Below are 21,437 nucleotides of genomic sequence, written 5' to 3' on the forward strand. Positions count from 1 at the left end.
TTTCCTTTTTCTCTTTTTTTCCTTTCTGCCTTTGTTACATGCCCGAACATGCCACAATACCAGGCTTATCAGTACGAGCTCACATTCCTTTCCTTATTTTAAAAAAAGACTAGCCCTTTAGCTCATCACAGACACCTCTTCCCCTTTTCCCCTCTCTCCCTTACATGCCCACCTTATCTAAAAAAAGTTCAAATGTCTAACCCACCGAGATTAGTTCAGATTGTGCAACCCGACCCCAGCCAATAGAAACAGAGTACAGGGACAGGACTTGCATCGGAAATACAGGCTTTCATGCCCCTTTGTTCAAGTGTGCTCTCGTGGCAACTGGCCAAAAAACAAACAAACAAACAAAAAAACATCCCTCAACACAAAAGTAAAATTGCTTTGCTAAAAATCCTTTGTTTGAGTGTTCAAGCTCTTTAAGATTTTGAGGGTTATTCCCAGCAGCCACCATACCTGGCCTCTTTACTTTTAACAGTTACACCTGGATTCTCATAGAAACTGAGATATTAGACAAAGCTAGTCATCATTTTAAATTATTTCCCGTTAATCATTTTTATAGCCTGTGAATATCAGGTGTTCACCTAAGTAAGAACCTTAAAGTTAAATATATGGGTATTTTGTCAATAACTCAGAAGATACAGCTGCTTTTATTAAGCCAACAATATGAAATTAGTCTTACATACCAAAGAGTTTCAGAAACAAATTTATTCTGTTTTTAGAGTGAGCTTGTAATTTCATCACCTTAAAATATCTAGTACAATCTTGATGAACAGTTACCCCAGGCAAAAATGTATGCTGACAGTTTTGAAGACCTCTCTATTTTTATTTTATCAACAAACTTAAAACCAACTTATTTATCAAAAATTTACTTAAGTAATGTGAACTGAAAACACTTGGGTTAGTTACTATATTTTTGTTACAGTACTCAATTTAAGTGCTTTTGTTCCTTTTAAATTTATTAATCAGATCTCTTAGTATATTTTAGTAGAAAAATATTATATACACACAACATTAAAACATACAGACAACACAAATACATAGAAACAGATTCTCTAGCTTTCATTTGGATATTTTAGTCATGAGACAATGTAACATAGTAATACAAACTCAGTTTATAAAAGGACAGTTGAACTCAAATTATATTTCTGACAAAATGGGACCTGTTCACATGGCTAATGTTTATTTGCCCCAATAGATAATCTTATTAAGGCTGTGAACTAAAATTTTGGATAAGGAAATTTTCATAGCAGTTTGATAATCATAATAAACCTTTATTATTATCCTTTATTTCAGTTTCAAATGAGTTTAGGGTACAATTTTAATATTTATATTTTAGCCAGGACTGGCTAAATTGTATAAGAAAAATAAAATCTTCAAGTGGTCTTGAATTTTTAGTAACAAATCTATCTTTTGTTTGCTAGTCTGGTTTGCTTTACTAGTCAATGTGGGTGAGGAAGCATTTTAACGGGGTTTTTTTTTTTCCGGCTTTTTCTACTCCCTCCGTAGTACATAAAGCAATTTTTATGCCAGACAAAGATATAATATTCCTCTGAGCTCAAGATTTTGATTTGTTTGATCTGAGAGACTATTATAAACATTTATGTAGTTATTTGCTTTTAGAATACCAATCCTTTAATTAAGTGTTCCATTACACAAAGCACGTTTTAGTCAGACAAACCTAGATTTACATTTCCAAAGGTGTCTAAATTGTTGGTTTTCATGAACCTGTTGTAATCTCTAAAGCTGTTAAGTTTTTTGCATTTTGACTGGGATGCCATAAGCAGTGAGTTTGTCTTAACACCAGCAGAAAAGTCAGCAGATTCAAAATAGGCAGAAAAAAAAAATAGAGAGATAGAGAGCCTAAAAGCCTTTGTGTATTAACTCTGTAGTTGCAGTTTCTATTTCAGCTCTAAGAAAAACAGGCTTGGGGAGTTTGAATGAGCTCCATGATGCCCATTGAGTTTGTGTGCACCAGGAAAAGCCATGTAGCCAGCTGGAGTCCCAGAAGACCTGGCATGCCTTGGTGTTTGAGAATTTCATTTCATTTCTTATTAATTTCTTAAAAGCAAAGAAGATCCCATAAATCATGTCAGGGGAACATCAGGAGTTTGTACTGGTGTGCAAAGAAAATTCATTAAATCTTGTCAGGAAAATGTCAGGAGTTTAGACTGGTGTCTTATGCAGTGGCAACCGACATAGTGCTTTTTAATTAGCCATCCTGCATCTACCATTTAGGATGTTTATTTTTGCTCTTGGAAGATTTTCAGAAACAAGCAAGGGGGAAGGGCCAAATCATTTACACACATGCATAACCAAACCCAAATCAGAGTGTTCACAGAAATTTTAACCCAGGCATGCAGATCAAACAAAATATTAAACTAGGCATGCAGAAAGAACCAAAAATGAACTCACCAGAAAAGACATGCCTCCAAGACAGATTGTAAATTCTGTAGAAACTGGAGTACTCTCCACAAGGACGCTTCTCAGGAAAGGCTTGCCAAAAAAAGAATTTTATAGTTCCAAGAGAGATGCAGCATTCTTCATTGAAGGTAGGCTTATAACCAAACCAAATCTCAGATCAAGTCAAAAAGCCTCTATCAGGAAGAAGGAGCTTAGCCTGAGTGAAGACTTGCCAGGGCGGAACAGGTGAGCCAGGAAGCAGAGAGCTCAAAGGGCTCAAGGTGAGCACAGCCCACAGGTTCCAAGAATCACTGATTCCTTCCAAAAGTGATCTTGCTTCAGGTTCCACTTCTGGAAACCATTTATGTCAATCTAAATAACAAACACTGAGAGGTTCTCTAAAAGAAAATGATGTTTACATGGTAATGGGTCATTGCAGTGGGAATACTCATGCCATATGACCTATGTGCATATTCTGGGAAGTAAAAGAAGACAAAGGTTTTTAGAGGAAAAGCGAGGAGGATTACATGGTTGTTTGGAGAGAGTGATCCTTAGCTATAAGGAACAATACGGGTGGTGCCAGTTCCAGATTGGACAGGCAGTTGCTGGGCAGATGTCCTTATAGTATTTTTTTGTGCAAGGTTATGGTTTTTGCAGTCTTTCGTGATGGTTTTTGTTATCAGACATTTGTGAGTGAGAATTCCTACTTCATGGCCTTCCCCAGCTCTGTTCATCAGGATTTTTTTTTATAACATTAAGTGACTCCAGATTTATTCTGACAATTTTCACAACTTACAGGTCCTTTTGTTTATCAGTCAAGGAAAGAAGAGACAAATAAAAGTCCAGTGTATTGAGTGTTTAATATTTACTGGACTCTAAGAGTACAAAGACGCCTGTAATCCCAGCACTTTGGGAGGCCGAGACGGGCGGATCACGAGGTCAGGAGATCGAGACCATCCTGGCGAACACTGTGAAACCCCGTCTCTACTAAAAAATACAAAAAACTAGCCAGGCGAGGTGGCGGGCGTCTGTAGTCCCAGCTACTCGGGAGGCTGAGGCAGGAGAATGGCGTGAACCCGGGAGGCGGAGCTTGCAGTGAGCTGAGATCGGCCACTGCACTCCAGCCCCGGCGACAGAGCAAGACTCCGTCTCAAAAAAAAAAAGAGTACAAAGACGAACTTTTTGCTCTTCTCAGGAAGGGAAAATCAGACACATTGTACTGTTGCCATACCAAGGGATCATCAGGAGGAAGCTAGAGGGGAGGGGGTAGCCATGGGAGCACAGGGTAGCCTCAGGGGGCAGGAAAGGCACCTCAGAGGGGCTTTAATGTACACTACCTTGGCACTGTCCTGGGGAGGGACAAAATTCTCTTGGTCTCTTGTGCCTTAGTTCTCCAACAAAGGTAATTAATGGACTTTAATTCCAGGAAACATAGCTGTGTTATGGAAGAGCAGCCACACACAGTTGGGCTTCTGGGTCTGCTGTCACACTCAGCTGGTGCCACAGGTAGGCAGAAAAGCTATTTCTCAGAGCTTCTTAGCCTTGGAATTTAGGAATGGTGTGGGCCCCAGCAATCTTAATTATGCTTTCTCCAAATGCTTTGTGAACCCCCAAAATCTGAGACAGGTCTCAGTTAATTTAGAAAGTTTATTTTGCCAAGGTTGAGGACACGCACCCATGACTCAGCCTCAGGAGGTCCTGAAGACATGCACCCAAGTTGGTTAGAGCAGTTTGGTTTTATCCATTTTAGGGAGACATGAGACATCAATCAACATATGTAAGATGAACATTGGTTCATGTCGGGGGAACCAGCCCCCACTATTTCAACGTAGGTTCTTTTCTATTTTCCCTAAGTGTTGGCCAGTCTGAGAAATAAAGAGAAAGAGTACAAAAGAGAGAAATTTTACAGCTGGGCCTCCGGGAGTGTCATCACATGTCAGCAGGTTCTGTGATGCCCACTGAACCTTAGAACCAGCAAATTTTTATTAGGGATTTCAAAAGGGGAGGGAGATACAAACAGGGAGTAAATCACGAAGATCACAAGCTTCAAGGAGCAATAAAATATCACAAGGCAAATGACAGAGCAAGATCACAAGGCCAGGGTGAAATTAGAATTACTGATGAGGTTCCATCCCACTGGGCACACACTGTCATTGATAAGTATCTTAACAGGAAACAGGGTTCAACAGCAAAAAACCAGTCTGACTAGAATTTGCTAGGCTGGAATTTCCTAATCCTAGCAAGCCTGAGAGCTCTGCAGGAGACTAGGGTGTATTTCATCCCTTATCTTCAACCGCATAAGACAGACACTCCCAGAGTGGCCATTTTAGAGACCCCCCCAGGGAATGCATCCTTTTCCCAGGGCTATTCCTTGCTGAGAAAAGAATTCAGCGATATTTCTCCTATTCGCTCTCTGCAAGAAGAGAAATATGACTCTATTCTGCCCAGTCCCTCAGGCAGTCAGACCTTATGGTTATCTCCCTTGTTCCCTGAACATCGCTGTTATCCTGTTCTTTTTCAGGGTGGCCAGATTTCATGTTGTTCAAACACACATGCTTTACAGACAATTTGTGCAGATAATGCAATCATCACAGGGTCCTGAGACGACATACATCCTCAGCTTATGAAGATGACAGGATTAATGTAACATAACAAGATTAAAGACTGGCACAGGAAATTATAAGAGTATTGATTGGGGCAGTGATAAATGTCCATGAAATCTTCACAATTTATGTTCAGAGATTACAGTAAAGACAGGTGTAAGAAATTATAAAAGTATAAAAGTATTAATTTGGGGAACTAATAAATGTCCATGAAATCTTCACAATTTATGTTCTTCTGCCATGGCTTCAGCTGGTCCCTCCATTTGGGGTCCCTGACTTCCTGCAACAGGTTCAGTCTGGAAAGGCGGGACAACTTGAAGCAGGGAGGGGGCTTCCAGGTCATAAGTAGAGATAAGAGACAAATGGTTGCATTCTTTTGAGCTTCTCATTGGCCTCTCCAAAGGAGGCAGTCAGATATTCATTTATCTCAGTGAGCAGAGGGGTGACTGAATAGAATAGGAGGCAGGTTTTCCCTAAGCAGCTCCCAGCTTGCCTTTTCTCTTTAGCTTAGTGATTTCAGGGGGTCTAAGATACTTTCCTTTCACAGCTTTAAGCCACTCTTTTTCCTAGGTGACATTTTAGTTTATCAGGTTACAGGTTGCTGGCACACTCATCCCTTTTCTCAAATATCTTTTAAACCTGAGTGAAATGACAATTGAGGGAAACTCATTTACAGAAAGACAAAGAAGACCATGTACATTTGTACTAAAGCATAAATCTTCAGTCTCCCTAAAATGATTTTCTCTGAATTCTGAATACCTGACATAGTAGAATATTGGATTCTTGCATAAACCCTTGACCTTCACAGCATGTTTGTGTAGTGGGCAATGAAAATTGTTAACCAGGCTTATTACTAAAAGGAAAAATGCAGGTTTCTGAGAGGATTTCTTGCCTGATGTCACCCAGGTAACCATGCTAGGAGATAGATCTGATATTAAAATTCCTTCAGCTAGCTGGATTACAAACTTTCTAGGGTTGCTGACCTCTGAAATCCAGGTGATTTTGATAATTTGGAGTTTAGTGATATATGGTCAGGTTTTCCAGACTTGTGGTTTTGTTTTTTTTCCTCCTCTGCCCAAATTCTTATAGAATTTGGTCATAAGTGCTTTTTCCCTGAGTGATAGGATGGGAAGGAAGAGATTTAAGAACTGAAACACTGAGAGGATTACACATCTGTTGAGCACAAACTCCAGAGCCTGATTTTTGTCAGGTTCTGTTCTGGACTTGAAAGCACATTCAGTAATGATTTGTGCCCTTAAGGAGTCACTACCTGTGCACGGGCAATTCTTATTTAAGAATTGCCTGGAAAGGATGGTGATGAAAGTAGATGAAGTATCAGGTTCTCAGCTTACCTGGGCTCTTTCATGCACTTGTGGGACTAACTGAGAGTTGTTTTATTCACTCATTGACTCACTTATTCTCCTTGAACTGCTTATTTGTTCCACATTAAAGGAAACAAGGAATTAGGAATCTTGGATTTATTCCCACTCATATCACAAACTGATTGTTTGACTAAGTGGGCAATTTGACTGTTCCTTACCTTAGTTCATATGTTTGTAAAATGCATATCATAATTCTTGCCCTAAGTGACTGTTTTGGTTACTTTAGAGAATCAAGTGAGAAAAAGTGATATTATAGCATTTTGACAAATATTTAATGTACCCCTATGAGATAGTATTACTATTTTTAGGCCAGTGGTTCTAAACTTTAGTATGAGTAATGATCCTTAGAGAATATGTGAAAATGCATATTACTGAACCTACATTCACAGTTTTTGAGGGTCTGTGACCAAGGAAACTGCATTTTAAAAAGCACTTCAAGTAAGTGTGATGCCAATGGTCCAAGAATTCCACTGAAAAATACTAGTGTGTCTGCAGAATATTGGGGAATTCCTCAGCAAGGTGTCTGTTTTCAGGATGATCTGGGGGCCCTCATCTTGAACCCTTTTCCTTGGGTTTATTTGTACATGCTCAGAAGGGATTTCTCTTATTTCTCATGTTTGTCTGCATGCCATGCAAGGGGCTTACAATCAATAGGTGCTTAGTGGAAATGTGCTAGCCTGCCCTACATGCAGAAAACCATGATTCTGCAGGTGAATGGGCTGGAGTGTAAGCAATCTTTTGTTTTCTGTTTTTAAAATAGCAATGCAGAGTCCTCAGAGAAGAGATTCAGAATGAACAGTTTTGTGTCAGACTTTGGAAGACCTCTGGAGCCAGATAAGGTATTTTCTCGCCAAGGCAACGAGGAGTCCAGGTCTCTCTTTCACTGCTACATCAATGAGGTGGAACGCTTGGACAGAGCCAAAACTTGTCACCAGACCACAGCCCTTGACAGTGATGTTCAACTCCAGGAAGCCATCAGAAGCAGTGGGCAGCCAGAGGAGGAGCTGAACAGGCTCATGAAGTTTGACATCCCCAACTTTGTGAACACAGACCAGAACTCCTTTGGGGAGGATGATCTTCTGATTTCTGAACCACCTATTGTTCTGGAAACTAAGCCACTTTCCCAGACCTCACATGAAGACCTGGATTGAGAAACATGCTCTGTAAAGGGTCTTCCTGAAGATGTGGATTCTATCTTTATGTGACAAGAGATCTACACTCACCAAAATTGTGTGTGTTTGGGGGAGAGAGAGACACAGAGATAGAGACAGAGAAGAGACCCCTTTAGAAGAGAGCTGAGCTGATTAAGCTGAGTGGTTTTTTGTTTTGCTTTGTTTTTGCTTTTTAATACATTCGGAGCTTTGGCGGTATTAAAGTATTTACAACAAGCTTGTCCAACCCATGGCATGTGTCCCAGGGCAGCTTTGAATGTGGCCCAACACAAATTTTAAACTTTCTGAAAACACTATGAGATTAAATTTTTTTTTTTTTTTTTTTTTGCTATTTTTTTAAAGCTCATCAGCTATCGTTAGCGTTAGTGTATTTTCTGTGTGGTCCAAGACAACTCTTCTTCCAATGTGGCCCAGGGAAGCCAAAAGGTTGGACACCTCTGATTTACACTAGCTCATCTTCCTTGTTGAAAAATTTGGCCAAATACTTATTGTCAGCATTCTTGGGTGAGGATTAGCCTACCACGTTCTAATCTGGCCCTGCCACTACCATGCTCTACCTTTAGCAAGTTGCTTTACCTCTCTGGACTGCTCCATTTTTAACTGTAGGTTGACGTGTCTGAAGTGATCCATCCCACCTCTAATATTTTGTGAATTTATGACTTTGCCTTCAGATGAGGCTAAGCTATACACAAAACAGTATAAACTAGGGTACTGCCTCATACCTCTTGTAGGCTCTCCCAAATCTCTGTACCTTCCACTCAACCCTTAATTGAACCAAGCTTTAGTCAGGGGGTCTGAGTGTCTGCCAGAATGTCAGGAGACTCATCTTGCACAGTCACGGTGGCCAGTGTTTCTGGTGGGTTGTGCTGAAACAGCTCCCTTCTGAGAACTTCCAACCACCCATGCTGTAACCTGGGGACAGCCATCCCGTGCCTCAGAATAAGTACCAATTCATAGGTCATGCATGGTACTCTTGTCCCCAAGAAAAGTTAGGAAGGTTGTCAGCTGAGTGAGGGGAGGTGCCTTCTGGGTATCTCTGTGTTGGTGTATCTGTGCCATTGGCTACAGAACAAGAAAAATACTATTTGCCATGCTATTACCTTGGCAGATGTGTGGGTGATAGTCATCTGTATTTGAGTTGAGATGGTCAGTGGGTTGTAAATTCCCCACTAGCAGATAATCAGGGTGGCCTGAGTTATGTAAACTTGTGAGCAACACAGAGTTAATTTATGGAGGAATCAAAGCTGCAGACTGGTGTTAAAACAGCTTGGTTTTCTGCACACAGTTTGCATGCATGGCAAGCTGTTAATCTCTGGGTGGCATTTTCATTATGAATTTGTTCACCACCTGTCTTGCTTAAGCTATAAAATAAATGCATTTGGCTGCACAGAAATTTTCTCTGGTTCTTTATTTTCACACATCCAATTTTTTATTTCCCAAAAAGTTGTACCATGTTTATAATGTCTCTTGGAGTAGGCAGTGCTGACTCTTCCTTAATCTCTGGGATTCTGGTGATCTGAGTCATGCATGAGATTTCATTTAGGGATTATTTCGCTAAAACAAATCCTTTTTCTATGATGTATTTTAAAGAAAATATCATTCTTTAAGACTATAACACTAAACAGTAAAACAAAGCATGGAATTTTTTTTTTGTAATTAAAGTGACTAACATATTTTTACAAATAGATGCTTTTTCATAAATTTTTTATGCAAGAGAGCAAGAGTATTAAAGAATGCTGAGTTTGTTAACTTTTTGTTTTTTTGAGAGATGGAGTCTTGCTCTGTCACTCAGGCTGGATGGCTCACTGCAACCTCCACCTCCTGGGTTCAAGTGATTCTCCTGCCTCAGCTTCCCAAGTAGCTGGGACTACAGGCACGTGCCACCACACCTAGCTAATTTTTGTATTTTTTAGTAAAGACGAGGTTTCACTATATGTTGGCCAGGCTGGTCTCGAACTCCTGACCTCAAGTGGTCTACCTGCCTTGCCTCCCAAAGTGCTGGGATTACAGGTGTGAGCCACCACGCCTGGCCAGAGTTTAACTTCTAATATGAGTATGAATATTCGTAATTTATTTAATGAGATATAAATCATGGGCTATTATTAAAGTTCACAGCTACTTAGTGGTATCTTATTTAGAAGTAGATTTATTGATCAGAAGATTGAAAGATATTTAAAAGTTAGACAAATACCCATGACTATATTATCATTTTTATGAACAAAATATTAAGAACTGTGAATAGTCTAAGATTTTGCCCCTCCTGCAAGTTAGCTTGCCATAGTCTCATGGATGCTGCCAGAAGACACAAGAGTCTTAGGTCAGAGACAAAAACTTCATTACAGCACAGCAGACCACATATGCTTCATACTCATGTTGGTTCCTGAGTTTGTTTCCTATTGCTGTTGTAACGAATTACCACAAATTTAGTGACTTAGAGCAACACAAATTTATTCTCTTACAGTTGTAGAGTAGAGAAGTCTAAAATCAGTTTCAGTGGGCTAAAATCAAGTTGTCAGCACAACAGCATTCCATCTGGAGGCTCTCAGGATTAATTAGTTTTCTTGCCTTTTCGGTTTTCCGGGGTTGCTCCCACTCTCTGGCTCCTCTTCTTCCACTTTACATCTCTGTCTTTAACCATCCTGCTTCTCTCTTATAAGGACCTTTGTGATGACACTGGGTTACCTAAGATACATTCTCATCTTGAGATCCTTCACTTAATCACATCTGTAAAGTCCCTTTTGCCACATAAGGCAACATATTGACAGGTTTCAGGGATTAGGATGTGGACATGTTTCGGGAGCCATTAGCCTACTAGTCTTCCCTTTGGCCCCAAAGGTTTATTATGTCCATTCTACATGCACAATACATACACCCTATCCCAATATACTCCACAGTCTCAATTCACTATAGAATCAATTCAAAGTCAGATATATTACCTAAATCTTAGCAGCTTAAAAGTCCCAAATCTTATCTTAACCATCTGAGTTCGGTGTTAGTGACATCCTGGGTATGATTCATCCTGGGGAAAGATTCTCCATCTGTGGACCTATAAAACTAGAAAATAAGTTATTTTCTCCCAAAATACAATGATGTGACCAACGTAAGATACTAGTTACAAATATAGTTGTCTTTCAGTATATGCAAGGGACTGGTTCCAGGCCCCCTGTGTACACCAAAATCCTAGCATACTTAAGTCCCGCAGTAGGTCCTGCAGAACCTGTGTATATGAAAAGTTAGCCCTCCATATATGTGGGTTTTACATCCCAAGAATACTGGATTTTCAATCCCCATTTGGTGAAAAACATCTGCATACAAGTGGACACGTGCAGTTCAACCCTGTAAAAGGAGAGAATGGAAGGAAAAATGAATCATCAGTCCAGAGGAAAGGTAACTATGAGTTGAAGTTTAAATCTAAGTATGCATATGGAGCCTCAGGGAAGCCCCTAATCCCCTAAAGCAGGAACTTGTGGTTAACAGCTTTTTGGATCTTTTATTGCTGATTGGCTGGAAGTTAGGTAAGCTACAACTTGAGTAAGGAGCTTTTGTTCTTTTACTCTAAACCACTCCAAAACAGGAAACCAACCAGCCTGCCTGTCTGAAAGTTGGCAGTGTTTCTGCTGGTATAACATTTTCAAGAACTAGGGTGTCTCCTGGATATATCACAGAAACTTACTACATTAGGCAAGAGGTTCTTGTGTGGATCACTCCTGAATAACCCTATCTCTATTCCTAGCTTGTACTTAAATGGATAACATGATCCATGAGTCACACTCCTAATTTTTTCAAAGGGAGCCCCCCGTGTGATTTAATACTCTTTTTGTTTCTTTTGAGACAATAGCAAAGGTTGCCTAGTCATGTCCTTGGCTTTCTCTCCAGAGCATGCTTTCCTGATGGTGAATCTCCTAATTTTAGTGTTTTTGCAATGTAATTGGCTGAGAATTTTCCAAATCATCAATCCTGATTCCTCTTCACTTAAAGTTCTTCCCTCAATTTATCTTTCCTCTTGCATTTTACTATCAGCAGCAAGAAGAAACAACGCCTCATCTTTAACATTTTGCTTGGAAATCCTCTCAGCTAAATATTCAACTTTATTATTTACAGATTTTGCTTTCTACATAATTGCAGGGCACAATTCACCTAAGCTTTCTGCTGCTGTGTAACAAGGATCTCCTTTTCTCCACTTTCCAATAACATGTTCCTCATTTCCATTTTAACTTCCATCTGCAGTACCTTTAATGTCCATATTTCCACCAATAGTCTGTTCATGATGATTTAGGTAGTTCATAAGATTTTTGTTTGTTTGTTTGAGATGGAGTCTCTCTCTGTTGCCAGGCTAGAGTGCAGTGGCACAATCTCGGCTCACTGCAACCTCTGCCTCCCGGGTTCAAACGATTCCTCTGCCCCAGCCTCCTGAGTAGCTGGGACTACAGGTGTGCACCACCATGCCCGGATAATTTTTGTATTTTTAGTAGAGATGGGGTTTCATCTGTTGGCCAGGATGGTCTCAATCTCTTGACCTTGTGATCCACCTGCCTCGGCCTCCCAAAGTGCTGGGATTACAGGTGCGAGCCACTGTGCCCAGCCAGATAATTTTTTTTCTGTCATGCTCAGCACTTCCCTCTGAGTCCTCACTTACAGTTGTTCACATTCATATTTCTACTAACAGTCTACTCAAGGCAATCTAGTCAGTTTATATCATGTTCTTCAATATTCTACCAGCCACTGCCTATTGCCAACTCCACATTTTTAGTCGTGTTTTGTTTTTTTACAACAGCAACAGAAATTAATATAGTTCCTCTTGTCTTTAGGTCTCACAGTGTGGAGATGCAAGGACTCAGGGAGATGCTGTGCACACAGTGGGTTGGCGTCACAGCTGTGGAACCCTGAGCTTAGGGGAACTCTGTTTTGACAATGGGTTGCAAGCAAACCTGCCTGCCCTTTACCTTAGAAGGAGATACTATCTTCATTATGCTGGATAGTCTATAAACCTGCTCTGTGCTCCAGAGGGAGACTCTATCTCCATCTTTCAAGGCTGTTCACTTTGCAAACATTGTTGAATAGACAGCTGAAACAAAAGCTGTCAGTGCCCCTGCTCACTATACATGCAGAAACTTGACAGGCCTTTGGAAACTGCCTCCCAAACCAAAAATGATCAAAGAGTATATTGTATAAGTCACTGGGGATTTTTAAGAAAGAAAACAACTTTGAAGAAATTGTGAAAAGAATGAAGGTGACTTTTTAAATGCCTGAATTTCTCTTTTAGAGATATACAACCACCTCAGGTTAAATTCAATGATTTTTTTTCCCTTCTGAAAACTGCCAAGACTTTGCCAAAATATATATAGTATATGTGAGCTGTTTATTACCAACTGAAAAATTGTCTATTATTGGTAGAACAATAATCCATCCTGTCACCCAGAAATGATGTATAGTAGAAATAGAAAGTCTTTATGTCTAGGCCAGGCTTTTAGACATATTGAAAGAGGTGACTTCAGGCAGCCTATGATCAGAGGTGGTGAGTTGGTAGCTTGTGCTGATTCTTGAGACAGATGTGTATGAGTGGCACAGAGAAAATATTCTTGTTTTTGAAAAACTCTATGGAGTTGGAGTTTTTGAATAAATTTTGCAGAAAACTTGGGATCCTCAGCTAAGAACAACCCTTGGGAAGTTCATTTACTGTATAGCTAGTGAGAGGTCTCCAGAGAAATACGCTTGCCTTGGGAAGAATGTGTGTACATTTTAAGGAAAAATACTTCATAAAATCCAGAGATACTGGAGAGAGATGTATATACATTTCTAGGATCCTTTCCATCTGTTCTCTGTGGAGCAAAGTTTTTTCTTCCTCATGTTTTGCCTCTTTCTCCTGTATATAAACAGAGGAATTCTTTTTTTCTCCATCCCTCATCTAGGATACAGATGTTGTATGTATAGGAAATTTTAACCTAGTTTGCAGTGTTACTTCAGGGGTAGAATTGGGATGTGAGGGACCATGTGCTTATGGATGGCTTTTAAAATGAATAATGAGAATCCGAACTGACCTGGATAACCTGGGGTATACATTTATGATAAAATTAATAAAAACAAATGTTAAAAATTTAACACAAATGGTGTTAGACTTCATTCCAAAAACGCCTCATTAGAGAGCAGAATAGTGTCAAGTGTAAGTGTAGGAGAGTTTGTACACACGAGTCGCTCCATATAGTACCCACGGACCCTATGAGCTGCCAGTGTGAGTTTGAAAGCACCAGCCTTTGGCTTCAAGTGAAATGTATGCGAACAATTTGCATTAAAGAAATAATAAATTCAGAGGTAATTATGATAACAACAGTGTCATAGGCTGTGGTCCATAAAAGCCTGAAAAGATTTATTGTAGGTGAGCTATAAGAAGGGGAATGATTGAAGCAGTTAGAGCAGGGGAAAAGCCACCAAGAATGTCATCTCAGCTGCAGACTGGCCACATTCTGATCTCACAGGAAGTTCTGGGGCACAAATTGTACTACAGAATCAGTCCCACCCTGAGGCAGAGGCATGATCTTTTGTTGCCCCAAGCTAGTCAGGGTAAGATGGCTTCTGCTTTGATCAAGGGTAATTTTTGAGAGAAGAGGGTGCTGGTTAACATCTCTAGCAGCTGAGAACAGGCACTGGCTAGTAAAGGACCCTGTGTGGGCACTAGCAGCATGCATTACAAACAATAACAGGTGACATTTATTAGGCACTAAGCTGCCCCTGTCCTGAGTTAATTTTTGTAAGCCTACTATGAGGACTCTCAACAGAGAGGTCTAAGTGATCCTTTAAATATCATGTCAAGTTACTCCTCTGTTCAAAATCCTTCAATGGCTTCCTATTTCATGCAGTGAAGAAGCCACAGTCCTTATGATTACCTGAAAGCTCTACGTGATCCCTGTTCCCCTCCCCTGCCCATCACAGAAGCAGCCCTTCCAATAACTGTTATGTGTGTGTGGGTGGCGGGGTAGGGCAGGTGGTCTTAGTAAGCCAAGAGTCGTTACATCTGGGATGAGCCCTTTTCCTGCATAGATCTGAGCCTACTCCCTTCAGGGCACTGCGTTGTCAGCTCACAAGCGTACGATCGTGACTTTAAGTTTCCTCTTTATTTTTGTCACCTGGGAACTTCACCTTCTTTCATGCTTAGCTCTATATTACTTTTGTTGTATTTTATACAACATTACTAAAAGTTTTACTTAAGAGGGATTCAAATTAGCTCAGTTCACTGTGTTTCCAGAACTGGAAACATGTTATTCATTCAGTTTTAGAATACCTGTTTGATTCTCCTTAAAAATATATTTAGTCTATTTCTCAGGTGAAAATCTTTGTCTTTTCATCTATTTTGTCCATCATTTCCTCTATGCTCTTAAAATATTGCAATTAATTATAGTTTTTGTAAAAAGACTCTACTAACTCTAATGCCTAAGTAATCTGTGGATTTGCATCTATTGTTTAGTGTTTCTTATTCTCGTACTGTTAATCATATGGTCTTGACATTTTGCATGTCTAGATATTTTTTATTATTTGGCAGACATTGTATATGAAAAATCCATTGATACAACATGGGAAGTTATCTTACATGAGAGATGTATTCCTCTTTCCTCTGTTAAGCAGATAGGGCAAGAGGCTGATTATCTCACTTGAATCAGGCATTGAAGTGGGTCAGGACTGGACTGCATTTTTAAAATATCTTTGAGGTATAACTGACAAAATAACTTTTACATATTTGAAGTGCACAATTTAATACATTTTGACACAGTATACATTCAAGAAATCATCACCACAATCAAGATAATAAACATGTCCATCATCCATAAAAATTATGATGCCTTTTTATAATCCCTCCCTCCTATCCCTTTCTCTGAAACTACAGATCTGCTATCCATTACGATGTATCAGTCCATATTTTCATGGTATTTATATAAGTGAAATCATGCAGTATATACTCTGTTTTGCCTGGCTTCTTCCATTCAGCATAATTATTTTGAGATTCACCCATGTTGTTGTGTGTGTCAATAGTTCATCCATTTTTTTTCATTGCTGAGTAGTGTTTCATTGTGTGGTTATACATACCATAATTTGTTTATCTATATATTTGTTGATGGACGTTTGGGTTACTTATAATTTTGGCTATTGCAAATAAATATGTTCTATGAATATTTGCTGTAAATATTCACTTATAAGTCTTCGTATGAACATGTGCTTCTGTTTGTTTAAGTTCCTAGAAGAGGAATGTCTGGGTCATATAGTAGATAGGCGTTTGTCTTTTTAAGAAACTGCTAAACAGTTTTCCAAAATGGTTGTACAATTTTAACTTTCTCACAGTGTATATGAATTCTGGTTGCTCTGCTTCCTATCCAAAATATTGTAATATCAGTCTTTTAAATTTTATCCATGTGAATATGCACTTGTAGTAGTATCTCATTTTTCAATTGCATTTCTCTAATGGTATTCAGCATTTTTTCATATGCTTATTTTTCATCAGTATATCTTTAGTGAAGTGCCTTTTCAAGTCTTTGTCCCATTGTTTTATTAGGGAATTTGTTTTATTATTGTTTTGAGAGTTCTTTATATTCTGGAAATGTAAGTTGTTTATCAGATATAGGATCTGCAAATAGTTTCTCTCAGTTTGTGGGTTGTCTTTTCATATCCTTAACAGTGTCTTCAAAGGACAGAAATTCTTCATTTTGGTGAACTTAATCCATAATTTTTTTTAAAGATACCATGCTTTTGGTGTCATATGAAAGAAATCTTTGCCAAACCCAAGGTCATAAAGGTATAATCCTATGCTTTTTTTTTCTATAAGTTTCATAGTTTCAGATTTTCATTAAGGTTTATGATTCATTTTGAGGTTTTTTTCTTTTCTTTTTCTTTTTTTTCTTTTGCTTATGGATATCTAAACGTTCCAGCACAGTTTGGTGAAAGGATCCTTTCTCCAGTGTATTGCCTCTGCAACTTTACTGAAAATCAGTTGTCTATATATGTGTTGGGTTTTTTTGTTTTTCTTTTTACAGTTCTGGACATTCTATTTACCTATTTGACACTCATTCCACACTTCTTGATTATTATAGCTTTAGAAGTCTTGAAATCAGGTAGTAATATAATTTGGATATTTGCCCCCTCCAAATCTCATGTTGAAATGTAACCTCCAATGTTGGAGGTGGGCCTAGTGGAAGGTGTTTGGGTCATCAGGGTAGATTCCTCATGAATGGCTGTCTTCACGGTAATGAGTAAGTTCTCTAAGAGTCCACACAAGAGTTGGTTATTTAAAGGAGCCTGGCACTTCCTCTCCTTCTTGCTCCCTCTCTCACCATGTGATGCACCTGTTCCCCCTGTGCTTTCCCCACGAGTGAAAGCTCCCTGAAGCCTCACCAGAAGCTGAGCAGATGCTGGTGCCACACTTGTGCAGCCTGAATAACTGTGAGCCAAATAAACCTCTTTTCTTTGTAAATTACCTACTCTCAGGTATTCCTTTGTACTAATGCAGATGGATTAATACAGACAGTGTATGTCTTCTTCTTCTCCTTTTTTGTTTTTGTTTTTTTTTGTTTTTTTGAGACAGGCTCTTGCTCTGTTGCCCAGGCTGGAGTACAGTGGTGGGATCTTGGCTCCTTGCAACTTCCACCTCCCGTGTTCAAGTGATTCTCATGCTTCAGCCTTCTGAGTAGCCGAGATTACAGGCGCATGCCCCCATGCCCACCAAATTTTTATATTTTTAGTAGGGATGGGGTTTTGCCATGCTGGCCAGGCTGATCTCAAACTCCTGGTCCCAAGTGATTCACTTGCCTTGGCCTCCCAAAGTGCTGGGATTACAGGCACAAGCCACCACACCTGGCCAAGTCTTCTAATGTTGTTCTTCCTGTTTATTGTTGTTTTGACTATTTGGCATCCTTTGCATTTCCATATGAATTTTAGAATCAATTTTTTATTTTTATTTTTATTTGTTTATTTGTTTTCTGAGACAGGGTCTCACTCTGTCACCCAGGCTGGAGTGCAGTGGCACAATCATGGCTCACTGCAGCCTCAACCTCCTGGGCTCAAGCCATCCTCCCACCTTGGCCTCCTGGGTTGCTGAGACTGCAGGCACATGCCACCATACCTACCTAATTTTTTTCTTGTATTTTGTAGAGATAGCATTTCGCCATCTTGTCCAGGCTGGTATTGAACTCAAGCAGTCCCACCTGCTTCAGCCTCCTAAAGTGCTGAAATTACAGGTGTGAGCCACCACACCAGGCCAGAATCAGTTTTTAAATTCCCTTTCTTACATCTTATTCTCCCTAAATTCCACTCATTTCTTAAGATACAACTTGAAAGCTATATTTTTCAAAAAATGTGCTCCAGATCCCTGGTGAAAGAAATTTGTACCTTCTCTGTGCTCTCTTCACACTTCATAACATTTTAATTTCATATATTCACATTTGGTTATATGTATATGTCTGATCTTTTCCGCCACACAGTAAACTTTTCAAGATCAGCAATCTTGGTGTGTTCCCTCTGTCTGCTTGAAAAACTAGTTTTATACTTTGCAGGAGTGAGCCCTGTATTGAGAGACCTGCGGAAGACATGTAGCTCATTTCCTGCATATTGTCAAGGCATCCAAGAGATTTACAATTGTTTATTCTATTGTTTGATGTCTCCAAGATCTCTCAGTCTTTGTTATTTCTGTTGACACTAATGTACTTTCAAAGAATAATGGGATTATTATTTTCCAAATATCCAAACATACTCTAATTGACTTGTGATGGTAATAAATGCAGCTGCATCTTAATCTATTCATTGTTCACATCCTTCTTCATCCTTGAACTCTTGGAGGAATGTCACATCGTTAAAGATATTGATATCTTTGGCCAGCAGTGCAGTAGTACATCAACTCAGACCTACTGAATATACACAGGCCCTCTATCTTATTATTCTCAGGATGATTATTTTCATGGAGTTTAATTGTGTCCTTCTTAGGGAAGAAATTCAGCTTAGTGATCTGGCAGCATGGGAATATGTGTAGTCTGCTTTCTGTAGGACCTAAATTGTTTCATATTTATTAGGGACAAATAAAATACAGAAATTGTTTTAGCATCTAACAAGTTAGCAGCATAACTACATGAGTAGTGAAATCAACTTTCCCATCCCACTCAGGCATTATGCCACTGTGACACTCACCCTGGGTAATGGTTTCCCCTGTGAGCAATTTAAGGCTCCAGGACAGTTATGAATTTGACTTTGTGTTTTTCTTCCTTAGTCTTTCCACATTTATTACACCTGGTGAGATTATACGAATCCTGTTTATTTGCAGCACAGCACTAATCTTTATTAAAGCATCATGTGTTTAAAAGCTAGTAGACAATTTGTTAGAAAACAGAAATGCTCTCAGATTTTGTCCTAAAGTAGAATCTTGATTAGTGGTTAAAGAAAATTTATGTTAAAAATTTAAATACAGAAATATTAAAACAAAAAATGATTATTAGTTGATTCCATTAAATACTATAGCAGTCATTTGCCTTTAAGCCTATTTCTATGGAAGCTTTGCAATGATTCTCCCTTAAAGTCCATCAAAGGCCTGTGTCATTATCATCATCTTCATCATCGCAGAATTAATTGCTCTGGAATATCCCAGGGAAATAAAGAACTGAACACACAGGGGATGTGTGCATGTCAGTGTGTGTGCATGTATACAATGAGAATAATAATAAGACATTAGATCTTGGATATATATTCCACTGAGAGAAGGATGTGATCAGAAAAACCTGGTGTGGTGAAAAAATAAAGTGGTAGGAGGTGGTCAAATGGAAAGAAGTCATAGCAAAGGTGGTAGTAGAATGGCATGGTTAGAAAATTCATAGAGCGATTTGAAAGAAGGGGAGTGTTGTAGACAAAATAATGCTACCCACCACTCACCCTCCTATGTCTGCCTGTGAATATGTTATGTGTTTGGCAAAAGGGCCTTTGCAGATTAAGGACCTTGAGATGAGTCTGGAAAATGAGCTTGCATTATCCAGGTGGGCCTAATCTAATCACATGAGTGGGGCATAAAATCAGAGAAGCTGAGTTAGAGCTGGAGGGAGATGTGACCACGGAAGAATGCTCAGAGAGATGTAAAGTTGCTGGCTATGAAGATGGAGGAAGGGAGGCACAAGCCAAGGAATGTGAGTGGTTTCCACAAGCTGGAAAAGGCAAGAAAACGGATTCTTTTCTAGAGAATTCAGAAAAGAGCAGAGTCCTGCTGATACCTTGATTTTAGCCCAACAAGAACTGTGTTGGACATTTGACCTACAGAACTGTAAGACGATAAACTTGTGTTGTTTTAAGTCATTGGGTTTGCTGTAACTTGTTACAACAGCAATAGAAAACTAATATAGAGAGGATTTATGCAAGACATTAGAGGTCTGTTATGGAGTGTGGATAGGAAGACTGGGATCAGAGCGAGGAGGACCCCGGTGATTAGGGCAAGGATTCTGATGTTTACAACTTAAAAAAAAAAAAAAAAAAAAAAAAAAAAAAAAATAGTGTGAGGTGGGCAGGTGGAATGTGTCAAGCAATTTTTTAGGAAGAACTACCTGTCAATGCTGTTGTAGACTATTTGGAGTGATGGCAGCATTGGAGTAGAGGAATCAGTTAAGCTCCTAATAGAAAATCAAGAAGTAAAATGCTGACAGGGCTTCAGTAATGGTGGTAGCTATGAAAATGTAGACAGACAAATATGTGCATTATTTTGAAGAAAGTGGCTACAAGTTTGATGACTCCATGTTGGCGAAGATAAGTAAAGGATGCTTCAAAGTTTAAAACTGGCTGAATAGAGATGATGAAACATAGCGACTAGGCAGCTGAGTTTAATGGGGACGGATTCTGGAAGAGATTGGAAACAGATGTTGGCATTCAGGAGCAAGGGGAGAGGAAGGGTAGAAATGCAGATCCAATGTTATCTTGTTATCCCACTAGTGGTGGTATTTGTGCCATTATGGTACAAAAATCTCTGGGGATTTGAGGGGAATGAGTGCTTTATTTGTGGAAGGAGATCAAGGGATGACAAAGGTGATTGATTTCCTGAGCCCCTACTTTGTGTGTGAGGCGGGGCTGCTGTGAAGGCTCTGATCCCAAACAAGGGGAGTGGGCACCTGTCCTTTTTTGCTATGGCTTCATTCACTCATTCCTGATAATGAGCAAAATAGGTAAGAAGTCATGAGGTTGCAAAGGTATGATTCCTTACCCTGACAGCCCAGAGCTTACCAGTGAAAGACCAAGATGCTTTATTGCACCCAGTTTGCTCCAGTAAGCAGGCTCAATTTCACCCTTTATAAATAACTTAAATTCTTTCCTTCATGAATTAATTTGTGTGTACCTCACAAATCCTTTTCAGAAAACCATTCCAGAATTTTCTCCAAGAAGTTTCATAAACCTTGTGTAGCTCTATTTCTATTATTTGTCCTCTGTATCTGCATAAGGGTTTTGTTATTGTAATAGCAATACCGTTAGATAGGAACCATTGGTAGCATGACCAGAAGGGGTTTAAGTGCAGGGCATGCTTTACTGAGACTAAATACACTTGGTCAGGCTCCTGATGTGTTCTTGACTTCATTTTTGTGCTCCAAGAATGCATAACTTGTATAATTATCCTCTCCATTAGTTTGGTCTGCTCCTCTATAGTCTATTCCATTTTTGTTTGACTTGAATTTACAACTCATTTTATTCTACTAAGGAAACCTGATGCCTCTTCTATAGATTTCCCCTCCAATTAATACTGTATTTCAACAAACTTAATTCTTCCAACAATCTTTTAAAGTAGGAATAGGTGGGAAAGAAAAGGGTTTCCCCCAATTTGCATTATTTGGGTAGCTGTGCCAAGGTTTGGGGCTTACAACCTCTGAAGTCACATCCTGAGC

The 21,437-nt window shown here is 39.3% G+C and overlaps 1 protein-coding gene across 2 annotated transcripts in view; it reads left to right on the top strand.

The window, feature by feature from the left end:
- Positions 1–8,953, top strand: part of MRAP2 (melanocortin 2 receptor accessory protein 2) — a 50,274-nt gene extending 41,321 nt beyond the window's left edge. Inside the window, exons 1-2 of one of the 2 annotated variants that reach the window (XM_033234509.1) lie at positions 3,857–3,909; positions 7,149–8,953. In XM_033234509.1, the coding sequence (XP_033090400.1) occupies positions 7,180–7,539 (360 nt within the window). In that variant the 5' untranslated portion in view covers positions 3,857–3,909; positions 7,149–7,179 and the 3' untranslated portion in view covers positions 7,540–8,953. Of the gene's footprint in view, positions 1–3,856; positions 3,910–7,148 lie in introns of those variants that run through there. The other variant, XM_033234508.1, reaches the window with a different exon arrangement.
- The last annotated feature ends 12,484 nt before the right edge of the window (positions 8,954–21,437 follow it).

This window comes from Trachypithecus francoisi, unplaced genomic scaffold, assembly GCF_009764315.1.
Source record: "Trachypithecus francoisi isolate TF-2019V2 unplaced genomic scaffold, Tfra_2.0 Lachesis_group15, whole genome shotgun sequence".
Taxonomy (NCBI): domain Eukaryota; kingdom Metazoa; phylum Chordata; class Mammalia; order Primates; family Cercopithecidae; genus Trachypithecus; species Trachypithecus francoisi.